General features: G+C 41.7%; 1 protein-coding gene across 1 annotated transcript in view; it reads right to left on the reverse strand.

Annotated features, from left to right (window-relative positions):
- Positions 1-12,082, reverse strand: part of GALNT2 (polypeptide N-acetylgalactosaminyltransferase 2) — a 41,383-nt gene extending 29,301 nt beyond the window's left edge. The window contains exons 1-3 of the mRNA XM_026053378.1: positions 11,977-12,082; positions 6,231-6,384; positions 198-296 (exon numbers count right to left, since the gene is read on the reverse strand). Of these exons, the coding sequence (XP_025909163.1) occupies positions 198-296; positions 6,231-6,384; positions 11,977-12,082 (359 nt within the window). The remainder of the gene's footprint in view (positions 1-197; positions 297-6,230; positions 6,385-11,976) is intronic.
- Positions 12,083-27,551: the final 15,469 nt, after the last annotated feature.

Genomic DNA, 27,551 nt, shown 5'->3' on the forward strand with positions numbered 1-27,551 from the left:
TTTAATATTGCAATTTGAGAATATAAGACCTGGAGGCACCAGGGAAATGAAGACTAAACTTTCCCTCTATAAACGCTGCAGAAAAGCTTTATGGTCTCTTACTCCTCTCCCTTGTCATAAGCTACTATCTGACACAAATGAATGGCCTTTAGGGCAACCAAGGTCTTGCTTAGAGATAGATATATATATGTATATACCTGACAACAGTTCGAAGCAAAGCAGATCTGGCCTCATTGTGAAAGGTGATCACCACACTAGTGGCTGGCAAGTCTATCCGCCACTGCTTCCGTTGACACCTAAAAGAAAAACATCCTGTTAAACACCTTTACACCCAGTCTTGACAAGCAACTTTTATCATGAAGTCATTATGTATTGTAATAATCCACACTTTGCATCTGCCAAAGAAACCTGAGTTGTCTGCATCTCACATGAAACCGAAGTCACTCCCTCTGTCAGTTTTGGTAGTTGCCTTGGCGCACAGTAGAGGAGAAGTCAGTGCTGGACAAGGGAAGGTTCATCCAAGTCCCAGGACTATCGTTCCAACTATCGCTGCAGTTTACTGTTCTGTTTCATGCAATTCTGAATGAATTGCATTGTATGAAACCAGCTTTACTGGGAAAAAAATGCTGTATTTACCAAGTAAATGAGCATATTTTAACAAGCAATATGAGTTCACAGGCTGCCTCAAGTCCTTTTAAAATGGCTTGTCTTATGTTTTTAAAGCTCTAAAGGCCTCCTGATCTTGCTGGTAGAAAGAACTTCTCACACACACACACACAAAATGTTTAAAATTGTAACATTCAGAATGAGAAAAAAMCAAAAGTAGCTGTGTTAATGCCGAGTCAACAAAACACAGATGCAGGCCCTTCCAAACTACGATAATGGAAGTCAACTCCTTTTTCACCGTCTCTCATAGCCTGAGATTAATAAGCAAAAAGAACTAATTTCCAGAAACTCCAGCAAGACTACAAAAAATTAAGCTGTCTAAACACACTGAACAAAAATCTAGACAGACACTATTTATCATTGTACCACTAACTAACATCTAGAAAATCAGGCGCATCGAGCTCATGCTAAAAGCATCGCAGCTCTGACGAGTCCAGATCGCGCACGTAGCCCCAAACACACAAGAGGGCTGTCGGCTCTTCACATCCTCTTTGATCACCCTCAGCAGCTCCTGCAGAGCCTTCGGAGCGGACACAGCTGGGGAGCTCAGTGCACACCCACAGCAAATTCAGCACRTAATTCCAACAACACTGCACATAACACTTGCACTAGGTATGGAGGAAAGCAAAAGCTTTGGTATCCATTCCTACAGCAAGTTGTTTKAAAACAAGTCATCTGCCTCTACAGAAGCTCTTCACATCCGACAGCACAATCCATGGCATGCATGGTGAGCCACACAAGCTACTGCTCCATGCAGCAGGAGCGAGCAGCAGTGCCCATCTTCCCTTTGCCACCTTCCCAAAGAATCAGGGTGTTTTCAACACAGCTCATCCACGTCACACCAATACTAGTGTCTGCAGTGAAACAAAACAGCCTTGTGCAGCTGTGATCTCACGTGTTGTGAGAAAAGTTAAGCCCATAGCAGGCCTATAATGGCCCTGTCACAGATTAGCAAGGCCAGATCTAGCTTTGTTTCTCAAACAGTGGGTGCACAAAGTGGCTTCGCCACTAGCATCCAATACTGAAACAAGTCACAAGTTTTCATGCATTCCTGGAAAGCAAAGAAGTAAACTTTTCTACTGYAAATGTTGGGCAATTCATTTAAATTGTTACAAGAAACTGAACCACTCTGATACACCATTGTATTTAATAATAAAATGTCATTTTTTTTTCTTCCTAATCTAGTGTGCCTCTAGCTGGCACGTGGAGCACTTGCACAGGTCAAGCAGCTTGGTTTGAACTCCTCAGACTTTAGCATCTGTCTGTGAAGCTCAACAACTGTGAAAAAATGTAGTTTAAGCACTAGCCTTAATAAAAAAAATTGGAAACATGGAACTGTGCACATGCTAGAAGCTGTAGAAGCATACTGTGAAAACGTGATATTGAAATAAAAGTCCATTAAAATTTATGTCAAATGTCACATTCAATAATCCAAAGCAGCCCTGGAAGATCACATATTATAGCATTGCAACAATTATTCAAAGACTGTATCAACCCACTCTAAGTAAAATAAGGTTATGAAAGTGAGTAAATTTTGTCACAGTTCATTGACAGTAAGTCACGATGTTAAATTATATGCATTAAAGGGAGAAAAAAATTATGTTTAAGTGCTCTCTTCTGCAAAGAGATAACCAGAGACAGAGCACATCTTAAGGTAGAATAACACTARGCAATGGAGCCTCTCATTTTTAAAAAGAACTAATTGGAGATACACGATTACATATTCGTGATGGAGAAATCAGGATTTCTGAATAGCAAAAGGGTAACTGCAAGAACGCTTTCACTGTGTGTTTTAAAGGTGATGTGCTTACATAAGAACTAGCTCTTTAAAAATGTGCTTTAAGTTGCTTTAATTGCAGTATTCTCCCTATTCTGCTATGACAATAAGAAATACTATGACTAAAACTAAACAAATTAAAGCAGCAATGTCACCACTTTTGGCACAGAGGCTAGGATGTAACTTGAAAAAAAAGAAGTCTAAGTTTTACATGCAGCAAATACATTTTGACAAAAAGCAGAACCTGAACTGACAACACTGAACAAGACATTAGTGGCCGAGGAAACAGCTGTGGATGCGCTCTACTTGGACAGCAGTAAGGGCTTTGATGCAGTTTCCCACTGCCTTCTCCTGGAGAAACAGGCAGCTCATGGCTTAGACAGATGAATTCTTCACTGGGTGAGAAACTGGCTAAATGACCAGACCCAGACAGTGGTGGTGAATGCAGTTAAATCCAGCTGGCAACAGGTCATGAGAGGTRTTCCCCAGCAGTCAATTCTAGGGCTGGTCCTCTTTAATATGTATATGTATCATCTAGAGGAGAGGAYTGAGTGCACCCTCAGCAAATTCGTAGATGATGTCAACGTGAGAGGAAGAGTTGATCTGCTTCAGGGTAGGAAAGCTCTACCATTGATCCAGCTACAGGGATCTGGATAGGCTGGATCAATGGGCTAAGACCAACTGCATGAGGTTTAATAAGGCCAAGTGCCAGATCCTGCACGTGGGTCACAACAACCCCATGCAGTGCCACAGGCCTGGGGCAGAGTGGCTGGAGGGCTGTGGGGCACCAAGGGATCTGGGAGTGCTGGTCAACAGCAGCTGAATACGAGCCAAGGGCCTCCTGGCTGGTGTCAGGAACAGTGTGSCCAGCAGCAGSRGGGCAGCGATTGTCCCCCTGTACCTGGCCAGCACTGCTGAGGTTGCACCTCAAATACTGTGTTCAAGTTTGGGCCCCTCATTACAAGAAGGACCTGGAGATGCTGGGGCAGGTCCAGAGAAGGGCAGGGAAGCTGGTGCAGGGGCTGGAGCACAGACCTTATGAGGAGCTGGGGTTATTTAGCCCGGGGAAGAAGAGGCTCCAGGGAGATGTTATCACTCTCTACAGCTACCTAAAAGCAGGCTGTAGTGAGGCAGGGGGCTGATCTCTTCTCCACAAGAGCTATTCCCAGGACAAGAGGAAAGAGCCTCAGTTGTTCAGGATACACATTAGAAAATTTCTACACAGCAAGAGCTGTCAAGCCCTGGGACAGTTGTGGAGTCACCATCTCTGGCAGCAGTCAAGAAATGTGTAGATGAAGAGCTTAAGGATATGGTTTAGCAGGCCGGGGGTTAAAAGGTTTACAGTTGGAGTCAATGACCTTAAGCATAGAATCATTATGGTTGGAAAAGACCTYTATCAAAATCAGTTAAAACATGAAAAAATGTTGCTCCAACCCTGCTTTTCTTTTCAATCACTGCACTGGTTCATAAAATGAAGCAGTTTAAACCCTTGTGGCTTACTGAGGAGAAAAAATGTTGAGAAAAATATTTTTTTTCTCCTGTTGAGAAAAATCTGTTCAGAGGCACCCTCAAAAAAGGTAGCTGGAACCTTTTGGCCCTGACCTCATGCTGATACAATCTGTCACCTGCAAAGAAGATTAATGATCTAGTTTATAAAGCGCATACTCAAACTTACATATTGATAAATCTAACAGACAGTCTTGACCAACTTCTTCTAAAGAGCCTGGATAATGCCTTTTAAAATAACTGCATAATTTTAACTGGTAAAATGCAAACAGCCGCCTTTTTATCACCATACAGTTCATAAGAGCTGCTTAAACAAAGAAAAAGTAGTCATTTAATCGAAAACAACCTCTATTGCTTTAAGTAGCTCTCAAGTATCTCACGTAACTTTCAGTTTTGCAATGACTGTTCCTGTCTAAAGCAGAAAGTGCCAAATTAAGTGTGACCTGACAGAGGATGTGCCATAGGCTACTTGCAARGACGACCTCTTCAGTAGCTTTTAAGAAAGCATTTACAGATGGAGTTAAAGTTGCTCTATGGTAAAGAGCCAGTAATAAGCACAGCACAAGTACAGCCTTCCTCCAGGAACCTTCTCTTCTCACTGTAGAGCTCTTTAAGTCCATTCAGTGAAGAATGCCAAGCAGGTCAGCATATCACAACTGAAACAGTCAAAATAAGCCACATGCGCACGCATTCGTGTTCTCTCTCTCATGTCACAGGAAAGCATTTATCTATGTTACATCCATCCAGAAGTCACTAGATGTGCAGGAAGTTTTCAGATTCAGAGATTAAAATTCAGAATACTTTAGCCCTAGAGTTTACAAGAGGTTGGTGGTTGAGCTTTGCTTTTATGGCAAAGGAATACCTCAGCTACAAACAGTAAATGGACCCTTTCATTGTGCAGAGCAGTGTGCGTGATGAAGACAATTCAAAAGCCTTTTTAAACTGCTCAGTATTCTGTAGGCAGCATCCTGCTTTTCAGCGTTTTTCACTGTCAAACACTGGATTCTTCTTCCTTYGCAGTCCAATTAAGGCTCAGTTATGTAAGACTTCCTTTACTCCAACTACAACACAACCTGCTCAAAGGAACCAAAAAAGATGCTATTATACATGGGATTTAAAGACACGTTGAGTGTCTGAATTTTTATACAAGTCTCCTTTGCTGTGCCATTCCCAACTAATGAGCTGTACAGAGAAGGGGGAAAAAAGCACCTTCCCTATCTCCCTCTGGTGCCTTCTCCAGGTTCTCCTGTCTCTTGATGCTGTGAAAGGACCTTGATCCCGACTGCAACAATGTTGATAAATTAACTGCTTAGTTCCGTGCTTAGAGACTGTGAATACCGATGTTTTTAAAAACTGCAGTCAWGTTCAAACTAATTTCTATTAAGTAATTACTGGTGTCAGAATGAGCAACTAATGTTTTAATGTTAGTCAATTCTGCTTAAACAAGACTAGGGCAAGTCGATTAAACTTCTTTTAAAACACGTTTTCTCTAATAAAAAAGGATTTTTCTTGCTATGAAGCAAAGTGTTTTCTGAATTTGTGCAATTAGAAGCTTTCAGTGTTGGAAGCTTAAATCTGTCTCATGTTTTCAGGTCTGCATAAATGAACTCCTTCAGATCTGGGAGCTGAGACTTCACACACTTGGAAAAGCAGAATGCCAGAACAGTGGAGGTGGGAAGAAGCCTTGGAGATCAGCTGCTGCAAACCCTGCGCTTAAACAGGGCAGCTACAGCAGGTAGCCCATGAATTTTTGAATTCTCTCTKAAGACTGAGACTACAGAACCTCCCAGGGCAGCCTGTTCCAGTTCTCCCTCAAAGAGGAGAAAAAAAATACAAACACACATGAAAAAGCTTTTTATTTTGCATAAGTGGATTTCCCTGTATTTCAGGTTGTACTCATTGCCTCTTGACAGCTTTACTGCAGGGATACTAACCAGCGTTGTACTGCCCGAGGTGTCACTCAGAGGATAGCTAGGACAAAACCTTAGTTACAACTGTGGAAACCAAGCAAAACCAACAGATAAACAGAAACAGATATTGTCTATCTGCCCATCAGTGTGGATACAGAACACATGATAATGCAAGTCATAGAAACAGAAGCATCTCGACTTTTTTTTTTTTTTTTTTTCACCCCACTGTTTATGAATCACACTGTTGTTCCCTGCTCCTGCCACATGGATAGGAGAAGAGTCCTTGCTTTAGAAAGAAACACCCGCTACTCAAACGCCCTAAGTTTAAAAGGTGTTAATGGAAGTCAGAGAGAGCTCAGCTTGGCACTTACTGATCATGCCTAGTGTCAGGAATGTTTCGGTCCATTCGCAATTTGTCGCTTTCTACCTGATTGAACTTATTCCGGGCGTACGGATCCTGACCGGAGCGCACCATGGTGGCGCTAACGTAAGCRTCTTGATCAAAATCTTGCCATCGAACTTTTCCTACAACAGAAAAAATGGAAAATACCAAATGTGATGTTTGCAAATTAAATGTCAGAATTCAGCAATTCAGATTAACCATACTGAAATCACTTGGTCTTGGTTTCGTAAAGAAGTACTTAAGCCTCAACACGAAGGAGCACAACATCAGATTCATTCCTGCACCTTAGTTTGTTACAGAACACCTTGTCAATTAATGTAAAAATTGAACTGTTTTCTAGATCTCTATTTATTCAAGTAGAATCACCAAATCATACTTTAGCTCAGCTACAGATTTTTTTTTTTTCCCCAACCACCACAACTTCTATTTAAAACCCCTGTAAGCACCCACATACCCCACATACATGAAGGCTACACTTTTAYCCAAGATCCATTTATTTCTTGAAGGTTCAGTTTAGACCTCAAAGACATTACAGTTTAATTTACCCCTGCCTCATAACAGAAGTAAATATACAGCTATTTATAATTTAACCGAACCTATTATAGGAATAGGCTTTTTAAAAGTACAAGATGGTATTCTAAGAGGGAAAAAAAGTATATACTATTTTAATAGGCTGAGTAGTAGCTTCCCAGTATGAATCATGTGACATACTGCAACCTCCTTTGCATTCAAAACTGATTCACAGATTAAATCCTCTTTAACAAATAGCACGTTATTACACAACCGGTAGTAGCACTCGAATTGATATGCTTAACATTGAAAGAAAAATTATCATCCATCTTCCAGGAACAAAATTTCGGAACATTCACTATCTTTTGGCTATAAAAACAGAGTATGATACTTAGCAAGTGTCTTAAAATTATCAGTTCTTTCCTCTAAAGAAGCACTTGCATTATCGCCTAGTGACAGCCGATCCTACATAACTACAGCAAATTTATACCTACCATAATTCAAAGTGAGAGCTCCAGTTCTGCTACAGACACTTAACATGGGTAAGCATATGGATCTGCTGCAACCACTTTTTTAGTGAACACAAAACACTGTTGGCATAAGGAAAGAMCAACAGGTACTGTCTTTGGAGTTACTCTATTACAGACTGCAGAGGAGTCTATATTTACTGTCTTCCCAACCAACACACAACTTAAAAATATTTTTAATTAAATTCATTGAGTGGCAGGCTGTCGAGCTGTCACTCCTCCTGCGCTAAGCTTTCAGTCAAACACTATACTTCAGGTATATGCTGCTGCTATGCACAAAAGGAATACAAATATATCTTGGTGAGAGTTAGAGGATGCTCAAACGTTTCATGCTCGCCTTTGCTCCTTCTCCATCAGCACCTATGAGCAACATCCCATTCATTGCACGTGAACTTCTGCTAGTGGATTCCAGTACTGAAGAAACACTTCCCTTAGTCAGATAGACTGCACTGCTGGCTCTCTACTAGGAAGAGTATTATTGAGTTGATTCAAAATTTTCCACAATCTCAGAATTGTCCGAGGAGCTAACCTTAAACAGCACCTTGRACCCACAGTGCAAACTGTTTACAATTCAGCAAACAGTAGAAGATAAAAATCTCAAAGATGCTTCTTTTTTATTTTCCTTCTCTTCAGGCAGCCTCCTACCTCCAATTTGCAGCTGCACGGTAGTGTCTATGTTTTTGGATTACTGGTTTAAGAGCTATTCAACCAATTTATACTGCATATCTCCTGCTACACAATTACCTTCCTAAAGCAGTTCAGAAACACATATAGACAGAAGCCAGAATGAGAGTTAAATAAAAACAGACTGCAGAACATTTATGAGCTACTTGAAGCAGCCCTAAGGGGAACCTACAAGAAAAGAACAGACAGAGAAATACAAATTTTCTAACTCTAGCTGTTGATAGCTCCTAGATTGGCAAGGGAGTTTTCATTAGCCTTTGGACTATTTTCATGAACCTATCATTTGAAGACACGTTTAAACTTCAGTCAGCTGCCAAACCAGGAGCAGCCTAGACAGAATTGTTTACAAAAGCACCCACTTACCCTTAGTTCAACCAAGCCATTGAAATGCAGAGGGGCTTCATGCAGGGAACCGGAGTAGACAGTGCAGATCACAAGAATGTCTGCCTCGCATAACACCATGTTCCCCAACATCATCTTACAGCCTCTTTGGTTACTACCTGTTAATTGCTACTTTTACTCCCAGTTTACAATATGGCTTCTATCTACAACTTATATTTGCTCTTTTTGAAAGTGCAGCATGCCGTGCCACTGGCCCAAAAATAACGATGGGAGTTAATTAAGTATGTAATTTCCAGTTCAAGCGACTGCTTCTCATGTCACTAGATGGACTGCAGGGTTTGCCAGCAGAATCAAAAGGAGCCAAAAATATCAGTGAACTGGTCAAGAACCTGCACCCAGGGAACTTGCAAGTAGCAGAGCTGTTTTTGACATGAAGTAACTCTTTYATAGGTGCAGAGGTTAAATGCTCTTCAGCTGCATGTTAGTCWCTAGTTTGACTGTTCTGAGCTTCAGAAACTGAGCAAAAAATAAGAAAAAATATGAAATAAACCCCAGCGAAGTTCTTTTTCTTCACATACAGAAGCAAGTATTTCCCAGACCTAATTTCAGTTTGAGAAGGCAATCAGCAGAAAAAAATACAACTCAATGCAATTCTTGTAATAGTGATTGGTGATTTCAGAGGAATCACTTCCCCCCGCCCCCGATTTGTTCTGTACCTGTAAGTAGTCATATTTAGAAAAAATAGTGCTGGTGTTGTGTGTTTTACTGCATGCCAGTTTCAGTCCAAGCAGAGTTTGATAAAATTAGTTAAAAACATTCACTGTTTTCCAAGATGCTAAAACCAGAAAATGCTAAACTAATCCAAGCAAAGTAAAATGGATTTTAGGGGGAAAAGAGCAAGTCAAGAGAGAGAAGACAGGTCTCAGGSCTAACTTTACTCAAAAGCGGTAACCTATAGATTCTAAGAAATATTTAGCTTCAGGAGGCTGGAAGTAGGTAAAGCCTGGCTCTGGTCTTGGAAACTGCATGGAATACGGATCAGATCTATTKGGGGTAAGGAGGGGAACAGCAAAAGCAATTGTTCAAAGGGAGAGMGAAGTGAAAAAGCACAGCAGGAAAAGGCCCATCCTCATAGCAGTCAGCGTTGGGAGGGAAGCACACACACTTTCCCCAGAGTTTGCACTTGATGACTGAATATAGCCTGAAGGCAGGAGGATACTCAAAATAAACACAATTTTGACCTACAGGCATTATTTAAAGTGTCTTTAATGCACAAAAGCAGTGGCTGAATAACCATTGAAATTCATATTCTCCTTTGTGTGACCAGGTGATCTGAACTGTTTTCTTTGAGGAGAGCCACTTCCCAGCTGATGTTAAGTAAAATAGAAAAACCAACACCAGACACCAAAGATGAAACAGCAATATTTACTTATGCATAAAATTACACACAACTTGTCAGGCTCATTATTATTTTTGAATGCTTCAAGGAAACTAACAGCAAGTTTAAAAGATGTAGTTCACTGCTTCTGCACTCAGCAAGAGGCTGGTAAGAATGACTCATATGAGTCATGAGTACACTAGCGATCCCATTCGTCAGAGGAGGATTATAAATGTTAAACAATTAAAGTGCATGCACTCTTGAAATAACTGATCTAAAATGAATTGCCTATACATTATTCTCCTTAGTCACAGAAAACTCAGGGCCTTTCCTTGTAAGTACAAAAGCCAACACTTACGTGCACAAAGCAAGAAATTGACCTTTGTAACATATTAAAGGTCAAATGACAGAGGATATATAGTCTCATGCATACAGGGTTAAAAGAAAGCTGTAGTTAAYCTTTATACAACACCATTTTAAAGATAAAAGATCATATACAACCCCGTTCAGTCTAGGGGTTCTGAAGATGCTGTACTGCATATGAGGCTGCAACCTAAACCACGGGTCTTCTAACCTCAACAGAAGAGCAGGAAGGATTTTGGACCAGAGGGACAAAAGCCTTCCCAGAGCTTAGTGACTGTGCTTTGAAGTGGTACACAAAGTGCCTGCAGAAATGCAAACTCAAWTTCACTGCCACGAGAATTCCAATACAACCTGAAATTCCTTAAAGCAGCAGTGTAAGAGTGCACAATCCTGCCCATGCAGCCTCTGACATTTGACAAGATTATGCAGTAACATGACGAATGACGTACTCTACTTATTAAATCAAGTCATAAAAATGACTGATTAAAATGGACAAAGCAAAAAAAAAAAAAAAAAAAAACCACCCTAACTTAATCTCTACATGATATTTAATCCTACTTCAGGCTTCACCCCTCCCAGCATCTGATTTTCACCGTTTCCACCTATGACCTTCCCATCTCCTCCAGTACTCTGGAACTGCAGAGTTCTAGTATTTAGAAAAAGCAACAGCATGTGGCCCAGAACACCTGAATCTCCAGAAAGTTTAAATAGGAGTATTACTTAGAAGGTGTGAGATTAGCTAACCTGCAATTCTAGTAACAAGGGAAATATTTAATATATTTATAGAGGTTCCTGAAAATGAAAAAAATACATGCTAAGACCTCCCAGAAACCTTATTAGAGAACCCAGACTACTCAGACTATTTTCTTTTTGCAAAACCATCCACAAAGTATAAATTTTGCCAAAAAGATCACCTACATGAACAGAGTCTTGTTCCCCCTCTCCAGAAGGGAAAGATATGACAGGTCAAAGGCTAAAGGAAAAAAGTTATAAATTCCAACAGTTCATGTTGTATCAGGAATTTCAGACTGAGAAACAAATCTTATCTAACAATTTATTAGGGAGGGAAGCTCAGAGCTGCTTACAGGAGACTTTACCATGGTTAATTCTTCCCTCAAGGCCTCATACTTTTCCACATGCTTGGCTAAGACATCAACTTTTAAGTTGAGCATTAGTGTTAATGGTAAAAGAATAAAAGCATGTTGAAGCCATCAGAACAGAAGTTCTTTTCTTAGTGCAATAGCCTTACTTTCTAGATATGGTGTAAAATACTCAAGCCCATTTTACTTTTTTGCATTCCTCAGTGTGACAGTTCTGACTATTCATTAAATCTCACTGCCATGCAGCTTTTAGCAGTAAAAGAAGTTTTATGAAGGCAAGTCTAAGAAAGTTCTGCAACATTTAGTTTTCCTACCTCATCCTCAAGGCACGCTTCCATTTCATTCAAAGGAAAAAAAAAATTGCTCTGTTTGCCTGTGTATGACAAACAGCAAGTCTGAGAGGCAAAATGAAGGCCCACCATCTGCACACCCTCTGAGAAAGACTGCCACATCGCAGCATCTTCACAGCCCGATGAAACTTCTTACTCCCAGATGAAGTGTGCTGTATGCCAGCATCATCCACGGAGCAAAACAGACCTTTTTAGCTATCGCAGGACAACAGCTACAAACACACTATTAAAAAGGAAAAGCTTCCAYGTATCTTTAAGTCCAAAGGAGCGGTAAAAAGCAGGTGAGATCTAAGGAAACTGAAGCTGTAAGAATTAGGGGTACACATTTTCTAAAGCAATCCTGTCACTTCCAAACCACAAAAAAGAACATCAGAACATTTGCTACATTTATGGCTATGAGTCTTTCAAGTGGTTATGTTTTATGGCTATGAATTGTTGAAAAGAAATATTACTGCAATACCTGGAGGTAGCGTCTCCACATTTTGTGCTTTGTCCTCCCCATTGCTGCCACGCACATCTTTCCTTTTTGGGTCGATATCATTTGGGTCCTCCTGAAAAGAGTACATAGTCTTTAAAATAATCTCCTTAATTGGTTTAATTTTATGCTTTCACAGCAAATGGAAATAGCTAAGCTTTTAGATTTTAAGTTCATGAAGTGATCCAAGAGAGCTAACTTCAAATTTTATGAAAGGTTTAGGAAAGGTTGGCTGATTTCCTCCACAATTTGAAAGCATAAGAAATAGAAATTAAACAGGCTTCTGCATTTAATTTATGTAGCAATTTTTATTTAGAAAAAAGGAAAGTCCTATTCATTTTTCAAAAAAAGAAGAGAAGTTTTTGATCAGTAATGCTCAAATATGCAAAACAGCAAAGTTTAAACAAAAATGGCCCACATATGAAAGTTATCTGAAGGGGAAAGAAGAAAAAAAAAAAAAAAAGTCAGGTTATCTAGCTGTTGTATCCTAAGGGGCAGTTTTCTGATGGAAAATTCTTCCAAAATATCTGGATGTTGTTATTTTCACATGTTCATTTTGGTGGACTCTGTCTGATTTTCAGAGACAACTATTGATTTCTCACTCCAGTATTATTGATAACAACCACTTTGAGAGGAATGAGTGGTGGTAAATCTTCCTCCCCTTCCTTCCCTCCAAATTCCCTTTGTTCCTGAATTCGTAATTCCCACTTTCCTTTCAAGAGCAAAATCACTCGAGTGGGTTCGTGTACTGAGCAAGCGCTGCTGTCACAGGAAGAAAATCCTGCCAATACACAAGGAATGTCAAGTTTTGCAAAATTCCTCCAAACTCCTCACTGTTCGAAACTTCTGGGATGATTTTAAAAGAATGGTATGTGCGCTGAAGGAAAAAAAAAAAAAAAGAGTAACTGCAAAGCACTCATTAGAGCAACCAAAGGAGCCTGGCAGGATTTTTCTCCTTAAGCTGAACAAAGGAATGAGGGCCTCCTCATGCTTCACTCCCTCCCCCTGCTAAGTTTTCCCAAGAGGACTCCACCTGTCCCTTAATCCTGTCAGCTGAGGAGCATGTGCTCTTAAGCCCAATTATTTTCCATGTCCTTTCACATTAAATTTAGCAAAAAGGTTTTTTGTCAGACCGCTGAAGGCAAAAGGTCGGTGTAGCTCTTCACCAGCTCAACGCCACTTTGAACGGGTCTGAATTTGAGAGCTTAAGGCGGCAACTGGGGCACCGTCTGCAGAACCTCAAGGCAAGTCCGAGGACCAAGGTAGGGGTAGGAACACCCATATTTACTGGTTACTGGAGACCTCACTTGCCTCCCAGTCAGGGAAGGAAAACAGGGAGGCTRAGAGGTTAACCTCAAAGCAAGTGCTTGGGAAGTACACACACRCGTGCAGTGTCCTTCGGAGGGCACGGGAAGGAAGGGGGGAGGCCCCTAGTCATCTATGCCCTTGCAAGCCAACTTTTGCACAAAAGGAAGCACGCGCTCAAACTCCAGAGCTAAATATACCAGACTGACCCGTTTCTTTACTTCTCTCACTGTAAATTGCCTCAGCGTGTTAATTTGGTGCAACACATGAACGAGCCAGATGGCTAAATGACATTCCCATGTCATCCTCACGGGAGGCACTTGCCTTCGCAGCTTGCTCTCAATGAAACCCAGCAGCAGCTTCTCAGGTAGCCTTACAGAGCCGTCCCGTTTGAGGAGCGGCCCCCTCGGCGGAGTATCCCGGTGTTCACACGGACACAAAATTCCCACAAACAAACAAACCAACCTGGGCTTGCCCTAAGCTTAAAAGCAGCTGAAAGCGTTTGGAAAAGCACTTCAAGTAGCAGGTAAGTATGGGAGAGAGATTTAGTGAGCAGCAAATTAAGAAGTACTATAAGCAATACATGAAAAGGAGTTAACTTTTGCGAGTAATTGCTATGAGGTGTGAAAGCTAAAGCTTAGCAGAAATTAAAAATTTCTAAGGATTTAAATGGAACGCTAGAAAAACTTGACAGCTTCAGGCTGTCACTTAAAAATACCAATTGCTCTACAAGCAGCGATTTAGCACAAGCATCTTCCACTCTTGAACAAAACAGAGACGAATGGCCAAGCGCAAGAGAGACTAGAGGAGCACTAGATGCACGGGCAGCATCACTGCAGCACCGCATTTGCTGCCACAGGGACGTGGGCCTCCTTAGCAAATTTGTCAAGAAATGAAACGGGAATTGCAAGTCAGTCACTGTTGATCTCTTTGCCTGTAGAGTTAAACTGGTCATTCACATTAATTACCCAGCTCTAATTGTGCTGTGTTTGTTTTTRAAATATCAGCAGCATGTTCCTGCAAAGACGACAGGAGCTCTTTACTGCTCAGCAGGTGACTGTAACAGCTCGAGCAGCTTTAGCTACAGGACAGCAAGGTACATAAAAATGTAATATATCTATTTTTAAAGAGCTGACTAATTACTAGTGTTCAACAACTTTTTATTCCAGGAAAGAGTAAACTTTCTATGCCTGAGAACGCATAGGTTAGCTTACAAACCCTGTTATTACTGACCTCCCTTTTTTTTCCTGCTCAACACATTCACTCTTATTAACAGTCTACCTAGAAGACTGGATTTGAGATATGAAAGATGCAGAGGTAACTTTCAGTTAAAAAAAATCCTCAATAGTTCATATAGAAGAAAAATTTCAGCCAAAGGATTGGTTACACATTTAAAGCTGTGTTGACAGGTAGGGAAAAAGGGTGGTTGAGGCGGTCATTAATACAAATGCAGGGCAAGATTCAAACTCACAGTTCTAAAGCACTTCTACAGATCAGTAACGAGACACAGTTATATACAGCGAGAAACAGAAGACAAGTGCTAATTTAGTTTGGAGAGCTGTAATTATACACAGACAAGTGTTAGTGGGTAATTTCATTACCGTTAGTTGGGTCTTCTAGACTACTTATCCTTCTGGCTTTGGCATATTTACTTGCACCTAGTACTGTACTCACCACAAATTCAAAGCAATTAGTGCTTTTTCAATTATTTTGCTTAGCAAAAAAGACATTAAGCTGATCCATGGCTCAAAGCATTACTCCTAGACAGAAAGCACTACTTTACTGCTACTATTATTTCCTATTTGCACCTTCCAAATTTTTACAGATATCAGTTTCAAGTATCACAGGTTCAACATTTAGCTGCTATAAGGTTAGACCTCATTAGGAGAAAGCTTTCTCTCCTGCAGCTGGCTTGCAAACCAAACAACAACTTACCAGTGCGTAACATCATTACCTAAGTTAAGATATTACATGACTCACAGGCCGAGTCAACCCCGACGTCAAAGCCTTTCTGGCCGAGTGTCCGTCACAGCCAGGCTCCCCTCCSGCGGCGGCTGCAGTTGCCCTGCAGATCCCGGGGCGGGAGAGGGACAACGCGGGCAGCGTGCGGCGGCGCGGCCGTTCCTGCCTCCTGCCCCGAGCTGGCGGCAACCCGGAGGGCAGCCCRGGCTCAGCGCAGCGTGGTGCAGCCCTGCTCACCACACACGCGGGCCAGGCACGGAGGAGACCGACTGTTTTGCTCAGTGCCATGCACGACCTTTTCAAGAGGTCCATGCAGAACACAAGGAAGTAAATTTGACACGATACACAAGTTCATTTTGCCTAGATACCATATGCTCAGAGAGAATAATGGAACAGAGTGGCAGCACAGGGCTATATTCATACTAAGGCTTAATATCAGTTTTGGTACTTGCTTTCAAAGCGTTGGCCGACGGCCAGTCCCACACAGATTTTCTTCTAGTGATGGCTTTCTGAAAGGCGAGGGAATATTGGCAGCATCTCCGAAGYGCATCATTTGATCCAGCTGACTAACTTAAGGTTTTTCTGCATCATGCAGTACAGAGCAGGCACTTCAGTGGGCAGCTTGGGCAGAGGTGCTCTCGCTGCACCAAGGGACGCTCCTCTTGGCGGTTTATCCGCTTCTGTTCCAGCGAGGCCCTCGGGGCCAGACTCACAGAGATGCTTGGAAGCTACGTGGCACCGYGCTCTGCATCACAACTGCTCAGAGCCAGCAGGAGCTCGGGAGCCCCAGCTCCCCACGGCCGMTCCTGACGGGGCTTAGCTCCTCTATGAAGGGATTCACATAGCTGAGCACACGCAGACAGCTGCCGAGGGCTTGGGCTGCAGCTGTGGCATGTCTAGTTTGTTACTACCAGYGCTTAATATCTGCCTTTTCAATTCAGTTTGCAGTGCTAAGAACAGACACAGTATTAGATTCTTATCGAATAGTTAAACCGGTTCAAAATCCCCTCATTAGTCACCCTTTCTGCAGAAGGGCACTTGAAGCCAAACAAGAGCCCTGCTCTAACTTGTCTGCCTGCTTCTTGACCCAATGCCCAGTTGCTGCCTTCTAAGAGAAGGTCTCAAGAAATACGACTCYAAGTCTGTGCCACGCAGAAAGATGAAGCCGGGTTTCCCACGTGCCAGACAAGGACTTTTGCARTTTAATCCAGTTACATGAAGGGGAAGCCACGTCACCCTCCTCCAGCAGAAGGGTTTTGTGTGAAGCCAAGATGGAAAGCGYGCTCCGAGAATGCCCAGAACCTCAATTCTTGTCGGCAGAATGGGCAGGAAACGTCCTCTAAATAAACTCCGTCTGCATTTGGCTGCCAGTTTGCTCAGCATTAGGGAAACGGACATTTATTTCCAAGTACAGCAAGAAATAAACCCTCAGTGACTAGGAACAGGCTGAGAAGATGTTTGCTTTACAATGTTTGATTACGGCTGTTTGAAGTAGTGTCTCAAATTATTAGAGCAAAGAGTTCAATTTTCCTTCCACTTCCTTTATTCAGTTTAAGCAAATTGCTGTGAAAGGCAGATTCCTTTCATAYATCTAAGAAGCTGAAACAAAAATAGAAGCTTCCAATAAGACTGGTGAGATAAAGGAAAACCACACAATCAAGGGATGCTATAAATGCAAAAAAAAATCACAACTAATAATCCAGATTACAATTAGATAGATCCATATAGAAAGAGCCACAAAGCATTTTGCCTATACTTTCAGCAAATACACAAAGCATTTCCAAAATGCCAGCTATTATACCTTGTAGYCTTCAAACAAAATTAAATACTCTAGTGCCCTACTTCTCTGCAAAGTTTACATTTACTTAGGACTAAGCAGGTATGTTAGTGCTTACTGGTACTATTTGTGCAAATACTGAAACAACTGCAACRCCTGAAATGACATTTTAGAAATTCAGAACAGAATACACAAATGTATGAACAGTCAGAAACTTAAAATTTTAATGTATACAGGTGGTCTAAGTTAGTTTAGCCCAACTTCACAAAAAACTACTTGTCTACAGAGCTAATGGGATAAGTTAGAAGCTCTGGTTCAGTTTCATTCAAGATTTCTGGGTATTAGAGACTTTTTCGAGTGACAACAGGCACTGACAAATGGAGAGCCCTGAGGTTAGGACAGGGAAGCTATCCAGGAAGTCAGCTTTTAAGTAAAGACAAACTGTTAAACAGAAATCTTTAAGTGTATTCTAAGAAAATAAATCTGAAGATGACTTGGGGGTAACAGCATGAGTTATGTGGAAGGCCCCTGAACTGTTTTAATATATTTTAGATATGTAGCCCCCAAGTGACACACAATTGTGATTATTTTGCAAGCAGTAAATTTCTCCATAAACATTTGGCATCACGTATGCGATCTTCCATGTGGAGGGAAGCAACAGGGCTCTTGCAGCTCAGTGGAAGTTCAGGCACGCAGCTATATAACTCCAGCTTCCCTGTAATAAAACATACTCTTTGTTCAGATTTCACTTCAATCAACAAACAAAAAGGCAGGAAAAAAAATTACTCTAAGGCTGACAAGCTCTGCTGCCCTTTCTAAAACACTAATCAGTTCTCATGATTCATGAAGTCATGCTGGGTATAACTAGGAGTGGCAGAAAAGGAAAGAGAGGAGGAGGAGGAGYTGGGTACTGGCTGTGGAAAGGGGGCAGCTCGCAGTGCACCAAGAGCAACCAGCAATCTCCTGTAAAGACAATCGCCACAGCAGGAGTCAGAAGCAGAAAGATCCGTCTGTTCCGYGAGTGTTTCCCACCTAACTTGCTGCCCGGGGCGGAGGGGACCTGCTGCTCTGCACAACCAGCCACAAGTCGGACACTGCCAAACAGCAGCAGCTYGGCACGTTTAAGATAGCTGCAAGCCTCTTATCACTCAATTCTAATTCCCAAACGGAGAGACTGGGGGGAGATAAGATACACCTCTTTCAACAGCTAATTTCTGTTTTTATAAATAAAGCAGTCTTCTGTTCCCAAATTATTATGTTAGAAAGATGCACACAGTTCCATGATTTGTAGGTGCTGTGCACATCAGCCGCATTTACATTGCCATTACACTTGCACTGCCTTAGGAGGGGGCRGAGGAAAGCAAAGAAAAAGTTAATCATAAATCATCAAGATTCAACATTAGTTGAGYGATCCAGCATCTATGGTGCATATGCCAGAAAAACTTGAGCAGGATAAGGAAGAGTGAAGGTCACAAAGCTTCTGCTGTTTGCCACTTAWGAGGAGGCTTTGGGCAGCGGGTGCCCTGCAGGGAGCTCTGCCATGGCAGCATGGCTCAAGCGAGCGGAGCAGCACCGTGGTTTTCCCCTTTGAGGGCCTTCCAAAATAGAGGAGGAAACAAGGGAGGTTCCAGTCGTTCCGAATGAGCACAGAGCCGTTCAGATGCTGCAGATGTGGCCAACATGTCCAAGTCGCCCCAAAAATTAACCAGTTGATGATGCAGGAGGAGTGTGGAGCCAGGGTGGGAAGGAAGAGAGTGCTGAGGCTGCCCCTCTCAGCACAGGTACAGCAGGATTAAGAGTTCACACATAACATGAAATCAGCRCTTGTTGGAGTAACTGCATGCTTTGTCTGCCTGAAAGAGGGGACAAGGGTTTTAAGCGAGTAGTTTAACAACAGCTCTTGTTAATTCTGCAATATCAAAAACATCCAGTGAGTTAGACTGCATTTCAAAGCCCTATCCCTAATCACCTGTTTCCACTCCAGCATAGCTTGCTCTATAAATAGCTCYAAAAAGAAAACACTTTATTTTCCTCTCCATAGGGTAAAAAATAGTAAAAAAAAACTCACAGAAAGCAAACTGTGTTGCATAAAGTCACTATGCACAGAGTCCTCTGCTTCTGGAGGTCCAGGAAACTCAAGTTCTGAGCTGAAATAAAAGCAAGGGCCTGAGTCAACAGGTAAAATTCACCTTATAACTATAGTTTTTTGGATTTGGATGTTAAGTACCCAATTAGCTGACATATTTCCATTTCTTTGCCTATATACTTCTGAAGGAAAAGGAGAGAAAATAACACAACTGCAAGTTCCAAGTGTAACAGAAGGGAAACCTGGAAGGAAGAATTTTTGTRTTTCTTCCACACGTCTTAAAGATAGCAGACAAAAGTAACAGAAGTTGTGCATTTTCTGCTTAATTTTAGAAATATTCAAAACAATATAATTAAAAAGCAAGAGGATATACATGCATTTACTGGGAATCCAGGTATATTTGAAACAGAACTGCTGTTGCAGTCATCTGTGCAGCTTCTACACAAAGGAAATAACAGAAACTATTATAATTAAGTAGCATAAACCTCTTGGATCCTAGATTTCTCTTTGGGGTGGAGGGGGATGCCCTTTACAGGCTGTTTTGCTGGATTACATCTGCAGGTGTATAACGCAAGGAAGAAACACTGCACTACACCGCATTTTCCTTCTCCTAACAGAAGGTTATCACAGGTACAGAAGGAAACTGAGGGAGGACAAGAGAATTAAAGTCTTTGTGTCTTGGATCTTTKCTATAGCATGTAAAAGTTTTTCTTTTTGCTCTGAGGAAGCAAACAAGAGGAGGACAAAAAGTGAGACTGAATTAAATACTGATTAAAAAAGTCCTAGTATTCAGATTCAGAAGTGAGCCACTGAAGAACTTGGGAACARTTTCCTTCTACCTCTTCCATGAAGGATGCCTTTTGAACAGAAACAGATGGAAAAAATCTCAGAAGTGTGAAAAATTACTTGGGAGCTCCTCTAATTGGATAACCTTATAAAAGAAGCTTGCACTTGACAGATCTTTGCTTCCAAGAACGCTTTGCATTTTTTCCACTTCCCTCCCCATTCTAACATGAGGATTTATAGACAAATCCTCCCAAGTCTGGACATGACAACACATCTAGTATCACCATTTACTGCCTTAATGAGAAGGCCAGCTCTCATCAAGAAAGCAAGAATTGTCCCTGGTAAGTGTAGAGCTTGCACGGCCAAAACTATCACAGGACTTCCACACAGTGGATAACTTCTAATACATGTAATCCACTAAACAAATCCACAATGTGAAATTCTGAGGTTATTATAAAGAACCTTTTCCAGTTTTGCATATCTGGACAGTCATTCATCTGAAGCTCTCCCAACAACTGCAGTAGAAACTTAAGGAGTAGAGCCCTATCGTGAACTGTTAACATGTGAAAAGCAGACCCTGGCATCAACAGAAAGAAACCCTGACTATCAGAGACTGTAGCCAACACCACTGCTTCCTTGAAAACCTCTCTGCCCAATTTTGGTACTAAGACTAGCATGAGGAGTAGTAATGCAGATGGTGTGGGGAACATCAGGTCAGCACTGAACAGGACTACATAAACTTCACGCTGTAGCCGTTGGGTTTCGAAAGACACMGTTTTGCAGTAACTCACCTATTAGCAACAAAACAGTGGAAGACCAAATCAACAGGGGAAGACCAAAACATTTGTTTTCTATTAAAACAACAGCCCAAACTGATCTAATGCTCTGACAAGAAACAAGCCACCCCAACCCCAAATTAAGAGACAGCAGGGCACACATCTCACTGCTGCTAGACATTCTTCTCTTCGCACGCAGGGCTGCTTTTCTGTTCACCTAAACTTCACCAGTTTGTGCTGTCTTTCCGAGGAAGCACGTTTTTACACTTGCCATTTGTTCACAAACCTGTGTGAATACAGATAGGGAGGCAAAGGGCAAAGCTATAGTTTTAYACAGCCAAGTTTAAAGCCAGCTGTTGAAGCAGCGAGTTTGGGGATCGGTTTAAGCCCCACGTGGASCCTGCCCTCCAAACCCACAGTGCGATCACGTGGAGGACTGGAGGAGGAAACTTCAACGCAGCACCACACTGCCCCACCACAACCTCACAAGAGCAGTGTGACCAACAGGGAAGGCTTTCAGAATAGAGGCATTTATTGAGCTACCCCGATAATTCTGAAAAATTCTAAAACTCAAAAGCAGCAATCTGCAAGGCTTGACCTACCCYACCCTGGCAGGCTAAAATTAATCTCCTCTAAAAAGAGGTGGGAAACCTCCTCTCGAGTACTAAGGCCCGGCAAGAGGAGGGYAAGAGCTCAAGCCGCGGCCTATTCATCTGCCTCCCCTGCGAGGGGAGGTCACCCACTGCGTTGGCTGGGAGCAAAAACAAGCGCCACAAAGGAACCCCACAATAGAAACCGAGCTAAGAAGGAGGAAAACTGAGCTGAAGGGTGAGCTAAGCATGAGGGATAGACCAGGTGCAGGGCAGAAAGCTTTTGTGCAGCTATCAAACTCATCAGCAGCCTTGGGGCTTTGCAATTCAAAAGACTTCATTAGAAAAGACAAGGCAAATGTGGGTTCCACTTGGAGGCTGCCTAGCAGTTGCCTGTGAACTGCTAAAATTAAAGGCTAAATTTCATCTCTTCTGCTGTATTTTATGAGCTAGCATTTTTTAGAACTAATTTGGAAATGGAAGAACTTTCCAAAATGCCAAAAGCTGGAGTAAAAGCCAAGGAGCTGTTTCTGAAGTCATTAATGGTATATAAAATGCAACAGCAAAAAGTCACTGCTACTCCTTCCACCACACACATTACCCCACTATTTTTAACAGTGAGCTCCCAGCATCTCCTTGCAAGATCCGTGAGCTAAGTATAAACACAAGCCAGAAATCTTCCCTTCAAAGTAAGTTAGAAAATGATCAGAGAATCTCAGGAAAAGGAGCCTTCAGCCTTTGTGTTCATGAGGACGTACCCAGGAGCATTCTGTCAGGTCAGCTGTTAGAGAGAAACTCAAATCACCAACAGGCCTTAAAAAAAAAAAAAACACAAATATGGGGGGGCAGGCACAAAAGGTGTGAGCTTTCAGATGCTCAAATGAAGCTGTAATAAACCTAGTTAAGAGATGCATAATCCCATGGGGAGAAAAAGCCATACATAGCCATACATATACATACGCATCCTCCAAAAGCGGAAGAAAAAAAAAGTAATGGAAATTGCCATCAATATACCAAAACCATCTTTCCAGGACAAAGCCAAAGCAACCTTCTTCAAATCAACCTAACTAGTCCTCAGAAGAATTTAAAATAAAGTTTTGAGCTTCCTCAGAATATACTTGCACATGCATTAGGGAAAGATACATAAAAACTAAAACATGGCTAGGAGCAATGTCCATGACAATCAAGCAGGGCAGAATATACACCAGTAAAAGACAACATGTCTCCAAATAGGGATGAAGAAATGAGCTCCAATAAAGACATAACTATTGGCTTGATGCTTGCACTAAGCAGCAGGCTTCACAAGCAAGAGAGATCAATACTGTGCTTCAGCTACGTGGCCATGAATATGGCTTTACTCAATAGGTAAGTGCTAACCTGGCACTTTGGGCATCTACCTGGCATACAAGTCAGGTAATGCAGTGAGTATCAGACAATACAAGTTGCTGTTTCAATACAGATAGATGTACCTTTGTGCACAGATATATATATATCTCTATATAGCAGACAATTCATACCCATACAGAGCTCGTGTTTACATGTGCAGGATTTTACTTCCACCTATTTCTCATCAAAATTCAGCCTCTTTCTATAACTGAACAACTGACAGGATGAAGTAGGTGATGTGCTGAGAAATAGCAAAGAATATTTCAGTATTGGCTATTCCAGAGACCACTCAGTASAAGGAGATGAGGCAGCTACATTTCCTTTCCTTGTGTCAGTCTGAAATAACAGGCTTTATTTATACCCTCAAACCCCGCTGATGACGACCTCAGCCCTGCTCAGCRGCGGCTCTTCTTCACACCTGATATCTTACTCACCTCCCTCGTTCAATTGCTCTCCAACTGTAACATCATCCCCGTGGGATAGCAACCTTTTCTCTGACCAAGGGAGTGATTGCTCCTTTCAGAGCAGTCTCACTTCATTATGAAGCATCACTGTGTCGGCCACATGTATCAAGGGCATCCCCAAAACAAAGAGAGACAGAAATAAACATTCTGTAGTAAARTACTGTATAGTTCAGAAGACGACTGCCAGTTTTATCAACTGAGCCTATGAAAAGAATGAACACAGAACCTCATTTTTGTATAGGATTTTAAGCARGTTCATCCTTTGCAAATGCATAAAGCAGATTCCTAGCCCAGCAAGCCGGATAACAGAGGAAAGGATGAAAAAAGTGAGCAGTGAGATGAGGCACTATATGAGGTATCAAAATACACAGGTATTAAGGCAACCGCATCATTTGCCTTTTTCCTCATCCTCCTCATTCTTCCCTCAATCCATCCCTAACTCCTCACTGCAACCATGCACCAATGTGTCTACTTTTATCTGTTGCTCCTTTCACTCATGGTTGACAGATAACGTTTGAAAACAACAGGTTATCTATACATATCCAGTGTCTCAAGCCTCAAAGCTTGTCTCTCTGGAGCAAACCAAAGGGAACYTTTCCAGATATTTAAGTCCATGAACTGTTTGTTTCATCTGAAATAGAGGCAAGGATAAGAAACAAGAGTTATTCATCAGCCTCAGAGGGARTAAAATTACCCAAGTCAGAAGTTCAAGTATTTCTTCTTAATAGCTTTCTTCTTTTGAATAAGCCAGGTATAGTTTACTTTGGCTTCCCATTTTTAGGCCAGTCACGAGAACCATACAAAGTTAGAGCCATCAGATCAAAAACAAAAGAACAACACCCCACCAYGCACACACCATGCCCTATTTTTACTTCATTTTCTTTATATGGGAAAACAGGCCCAAAATATTGGGCCTGAGCATAGAAACTGGAATGGGGAGTCAGAGTGGCAATACTTAGCATAACCGTCCTCCTCCTCTGCACGGGCTAACCGTTCAAGAGCTATTTCTAGCCTCACAAGTAAATCTGACCTGTCAAAATTCCTCAAGTTGTGACGCACATAACCACATTAATAGTTGAGCTGCAGCCTAAATGCCAAATTCTAGCAGCATTTAAGGATATGGTAATATTCTTGCTTACGAATTCTGTTAAAGTAGGAGAGAGAGCAGAATAAACTAGGATAGAGAGCACCTTTATTTATAAGGTAGGGCAACCAGAAATGAGGCCTTGCATTCTTAGCTCACAAGGAGTTGAGCACCTCAGCGCACAATATTTCAGCTCAGCTGTGCCTTCAGTAGAGCCACCGTCTAGTCTGCCCTCATTTACTATATTGTCTAGTTTCAAAGAACTTGGCATAAAGATGATGATGAAAATATCTGACATTTATTTTGAATTAGCCAACAGATTCCAAAGTGGGCGGAGGAAGAGGAAAGAGGAAGCAAGTCCAGCAAAGGAATTTTACAGGAGGGAAGAAGGAAGAGTCTAAGAAAAATTACCAAAATAAACATAGACGCTAAAAACTCCTAAAGCAAAAAAAGCTTTAGAGCCACCAGGCAACATTTCAAAGCAAGTACTACTTAAATATTTAATTCTCAGTATTCAATATATACTTTTGAGTTCAGAGCAATTTTAAAAGGTTTATTAGAAAACACAGACCATTAGGAAATTCATTTATCATCTTGCATAGGAAAAAATGCATAAGGAACAGATGACCTGCTCTTTATCACCGTCACTAAAAAAAAAATGTGTCATTCTGCTGCTGGATATTATTCATATGTTAGACTAAAGTTGGAAAATAGCTACAGAAAACTCTGGAAGAAAGCTAAAGTGTCCTAAATTTACAGAAGCGCCAAAAWTTTTTATTTTATTTTATTTWTTTWTTTTTTTTTTTAAGAAATAGGAGGGGGAGGGAAAAGGTTGGGAAGCAGCAGTTAGCATGGCCTAACTGACCTCTTCTAGCTACAGAATGGCACTTTCTACAATGTAGGTATTTGGTACTGTCTCCAGCCCCCAGCAACATTCCTTGGTGTCTCCACTCTTCTTAAGGATAAATCCTTCAGAAACAAGAGCTGGTTTCCTTGATCCCCAGGCTGATCACATATCACAATCAAGTTGCAGCACCAACAGAAGCAAATTACAGTGGTGGTTTTCAACAGCACTTTTGAAAGCCTTCAGTTCTGCTTCTTGTACACAGCAACAAAGTGTTCTGAGCTCATATTTCACAAGGGCTTCCCCATTCCTCACCCAAAACACGGACCACTCATACTACAAAGAGCAGTTATCACCAGCAGTCGTTGCACCTGAAAATACTCCATGTCTTAAGATGGGAAGGCCAAATTTCATCCAAAACAGTGATGGGCATTGGTTACTTTTACCTTGTACTACTGCTCTCAAGCCATGAACCCAGACAGTTTTACCATTTCTTGTGCTTATGACCCCTTTGCCAGCAACATAAGGCACCACTAAAAAAAGCCATTGGCCACAAAGCCAGGGTTGGCCATCTGTCACGATGGCCCTTGCCTAGAAACAAGGCCGAGATCACAGAAAGCTACTCGCCAACCTGTTCACACGAGGCAAGAAGGTCCCCAGCTGCAGAAACTGGAACACACCTCCGGCCAACTTCAGTGGGCGCAGGGAAGTGGCAGTTTTGGTGAAACACCCTTTCTACAACACCTCTACTGGGTCACCTGCTGTATCAGCTGCTTCCTACAGTCTCAAGGGAGGTCCKCTTGCTGCTGGAGCTACTTAGGGTGACAGCAGGCACATTCCTAAGCTGGCAGTGCAAGCTCTCCTGGCCACATGCGGGAACTGTCTGAACTGCAAGATCATCACACTTAAGTAARTGTAAGCCAGAAGTATATTGAGTATTTGTTACCATTCATAACTTACAAAAGAGGCAATAGGTTTTTGTTTTGTTTAGAAAAACCTTCTTTATAAGGAAGCTACTCCTTAATCAGGCAATTAACTTACACGATTTCCAGAGGGAGCCCTGGCACAGGCTGCCCAGGGAGGCTGTGGAGTCTCCTTCTCTGGAGATCTTCCAGACTCACCTGGATGCCACCCTGTGCCCTGGGTGTCCCTGCTGGAGCAGGGAGGTTGGACTGGATGATCTCTAGAGGTCCCTTCCAACCTCAGGTATTCTGTGTTTCCATGAATGACTTTCTCAATGTGTGATCAAAAAGGGACAAGTTGGAGAATCCCCTTGGCTCCCTGCCTGGTCCCAGGAAGGCTGAAGCCACATACACAGGTCTGTTGATTAGTTTCAGACATGGAGAAAAGTGGCAATTATGAAATGAGCTTCAGGCAAAGAAAAACGTGCCATTATTTGTCTACTGCAGAGCTTACGCTGCACTTTGGAAGATTTTGCCTTAAACTCCATTTAATTCCAGGGACTTAGAACCCCTKATGTCAATAGTACTAGATAGAGCAAAATAACTTCATTTCTGGATCTTCAAATATCTTCCTGCACTGCTTTTCAGTAACGTGTAAATTAATAGTAGACTTAYGGGCTAACGGAATACCTTTGACACCACAACAGTAAAGAACACAGCAGATTTTTCTCAGCCTGGCATAAAGGCTTATAACAATTATTCAAGACTTGCCCAATGATTTAGTATTCCGAAGTGATTCCCTGGCAAGCACATTTTCCAAGCCTTCTGAATAGCAAGCAGCACCTTGTACTTCTTGATGTCCTTTTATACATTTATGCACCTACATCTATATCTTCTCACATTAAACAGTTCCAAGTTGATAAAGTGCTTTTTCTACTCCCTGTTAATTTAGATTTTTTAGTCCAGGTGCCCTACATGTTAATAGGTTTTTACTACCATCTTGCACTCTACTAGTTTTCTGCAATTAATTTTTTGATTTATTTTAGATCTAGGATAAGTCATTCCTTAGAGAAGAGTTTACACTAGCAGAGGATAAAAATAATCCAGGCAAGATTCTGCTCCCATGAGTTTGCATTTCACSTGTCCTTTTTGCTTGTCCTCCTTCCTATCAAAGTGGTATCCCTTAAAGAGCTTACATATCTAAGAGCAACTCTTATAGATCAGTTCCAAGTGAATAAGTTAAAAGAACCTTATACTGAAGATTTCTGCCATAACAAAGAGTGTGGGCAAACAAGAAGGTGAAAGAAAGGGTCACAGACAAAAAAAACACACCACAGAAAGTGATTTTGAGAACATAACCTATCAGCTTGCTAGTGCAAGAGCAGAAGAGCTCTCTTCCTGACTAAATGCAATGCTTCCCGCTTCTCAATCACGATAGCTCTTTGTGTCCACATTATTTATCTGGGTTAAATTCCAAAAGAGGGTGTAATGAGAGCAGAAATAAAGGCATGTTTTGCACAATAATGCAGAACTGCCAGAAGCAAAAAGTCAAGAGATGTTTGTCATAGGGAAAAGGCTCATCTGGAACAGTGTAGARG

The sequence above is a fragment of the Nothoprocta perdicaria genome, unplaced genomic scaffold (genome assembly GCF_003342845.1).
Source record: "Nothoprocta perdicaria isolate Ctin4 unplaced genomic scaffold, notPer1 scaffold_99, whole genome shotgun sequence".
NCBI lineage: Eukaryota > Metazoa > Chordata > Aves > Tinamiformes > Tinamidae > Nothoprocta > Nothoprocta perdicaria.